This window comes from Amphimedon queenslandica, unplaced genomic scaffold (genome assembly GCF_000090795.2).
Source record: "Amphimedon queenslandica unplaced genomic scaffold, v1.1 AMPQUscaffold_12861, whole genome shotgun sequence".
Lineage (NCBI taxonomy): Eukaryota > Metazoa > Porifera > Demospongiae > Haplosclerida > Niphatidae > Amphimedon > Amphimedon queenslandica.
This window is the reverse complement of record NW_003546903.1, coordinates 1,673-3,406: the sequence shown is the minus strand read 5'-3', so window position 1 is coordinate 3,406 and position 1,734 is coordinate 1,673. Positions and strand designations below refer to the sequence as shown.

Genomic DNA, 1,734 nt, shown 5'->3' with positions numbered 1-1,734 from the left:
ATTTATAGTCATTTTCAGTTAATAATACATGTACATGTACTGCATGTTTTTTGTTTCTGTTGCTTTTAGCTGCTTCATTGTAGTTAACTTATTAATTTGCTAACTTGATTCGTACACTTTACTAATCCATGAAAACTGTACCTAAGCAGTGGCACACACAATTATAAGAAAAAGTGACAGTAAAACAGGAAACATTTCCTGTATTTTAGAATGTACATGTAAAATTTTTACTGATGCATATTATACGTTCTTATATTGTCTGAAAAATTTGAGCTGATTTTGATTAAAAATTATTTTTTATGAATTTTTAATGTTGCTCCAAATGCCCTGGATATTGTTTGTGCTTAAAATATGCCTCACTTAGCACACTTTGTGAGAAATTTAGAATTTGCATGAACATTAAATATGATTTATAACAATACTTGTTATTTTATGTGTTTATTTGTAGGTGCTCTGTTGATGGTTGTATTTCTTACAAGTTTTCTCCGGTTGAAGAGGGTACTGATTTCTATTTGTCTATTTCTTAGTCACGTTTATTATACGGAGTCTTCAAGCTATCATGACTATCAAGAGATACACAGTAAGAATGCAGGAACATGTACAAAAGCTTGGGATTGGATATGTAAGTGATTTTCTCCCTCCATTCCTATCTCTTCTACTTTACTCTCTTTCTCTCTCTCTCTCTCTCTCTCTCTCTCTCTCTCTCTCTCTCTCTCTCTCTCTCATTCTTTCTCTACTCTTTGTCTTTGTGTACATGTATAGATTCCAAGGTTTGTCTGGGTTGTGTTAGAGAGGGATCTTGTGGATTCTTGTAAAGCTGGAAATGATGTTATTGTTACTGGTATTGTCAGACAGCAGTGGAAATCTCTCAAGTGAGAGTGGCTTTAATTTCAAATGAATTTGCAGCACATTTTATACTATCTTACCTGTAGCTCTGGTAGTACGTGTTTGTTGGAAGTGGTTATATACATGCAAATCACATTGTACTGAAGACATCTAGTCAAGACAAGAATGACATCACTGATGAAATAGTATTGTTTTTATTCTTATATTTTATTGTATCATTAATAATTTTTTAATGCTTAGAAATCGTTTTTTGATGCCTTTTGGTGTAGTTATAAGGACAATCCATTGGAAGGTCATAATGTAATTATTGCTAGTTTCTGTCCTCAAGTATTTGGACTATATGTAGTTCAGTGGCGGATCTGGGTGCAAGTTGATGGTAGGGCCAGGAAGTGGGTGTGTCCACTTTTCAACCAGTCATTTTATGGTTGGCCATTTTTATGATGGGTTTCAACAATTTCCTTATCTATGCAGTGCTTATAATGCTCTTCAAGCACTTGTACAGGAGATTGCACTATCTTTGCAACAAGAGTAGAATTGGAAATCTTCCTTACCTTCCTTATAAGGGAGTAACAGCTACTTAATTGTTATCCTCAATAATAAATCACCCACTTAACAAAATAAACCAACTAAAACCCTTGTTGCAAGGATTATGCAATCTCCTGTAAGTACTCTGGTGTGGCTTGTGGTTTGCTTTATCAAAACTTGAGGCAGGGAATTGTTTACATTGCATCTAATGAATCTCATTACTGACTTCTGATGCCCGGGCCATGGCCCGTCTAGGCCCGGGCCCAGATCCGCCACTGATGTAGTTAAGCTTTGTATATGCTTAGCTCTCGTTGGAGGGGTCCAGGTCAGTTTAATACATGTATTCATACCTATATTCATACC

General features: G+C 35.4%; 1 protein-coding gene across 1 annotated transcript in view; it reads left to right on the top strand.

Annotated features, from left to right (window-relative positions):
- Positions 1–559: 559 nt before the first annotated feature.
- LOC109586474 (probable DNA helicase MCM9) overlaps positions 560–1,734 on the top strand; it is a gene marked incomplete at its 3' end in the record, with an annotated part of 2,091 nt that continues 916 nt past the window's right edge. The window contains exons 1-5 of the mRNA XM_020002668.1: positions 560–622; positions 763–846; positions 942–1,031; positions 1,087–1,188; positions 1,652–1,696. Of these exons, the coding sequence (XP_019858227.1) occupies positions 560–622; positions 763–846; positions 942–1,031; positions 1,087–1,188; positions 1,652–1,696 (384 nt within the window). The remainder of the gene's footprint in view (positions 623–762; positions 847–941; positions 1,032–1,086; positions 1,189–1,651; positions 1,697–1,734) is intronic.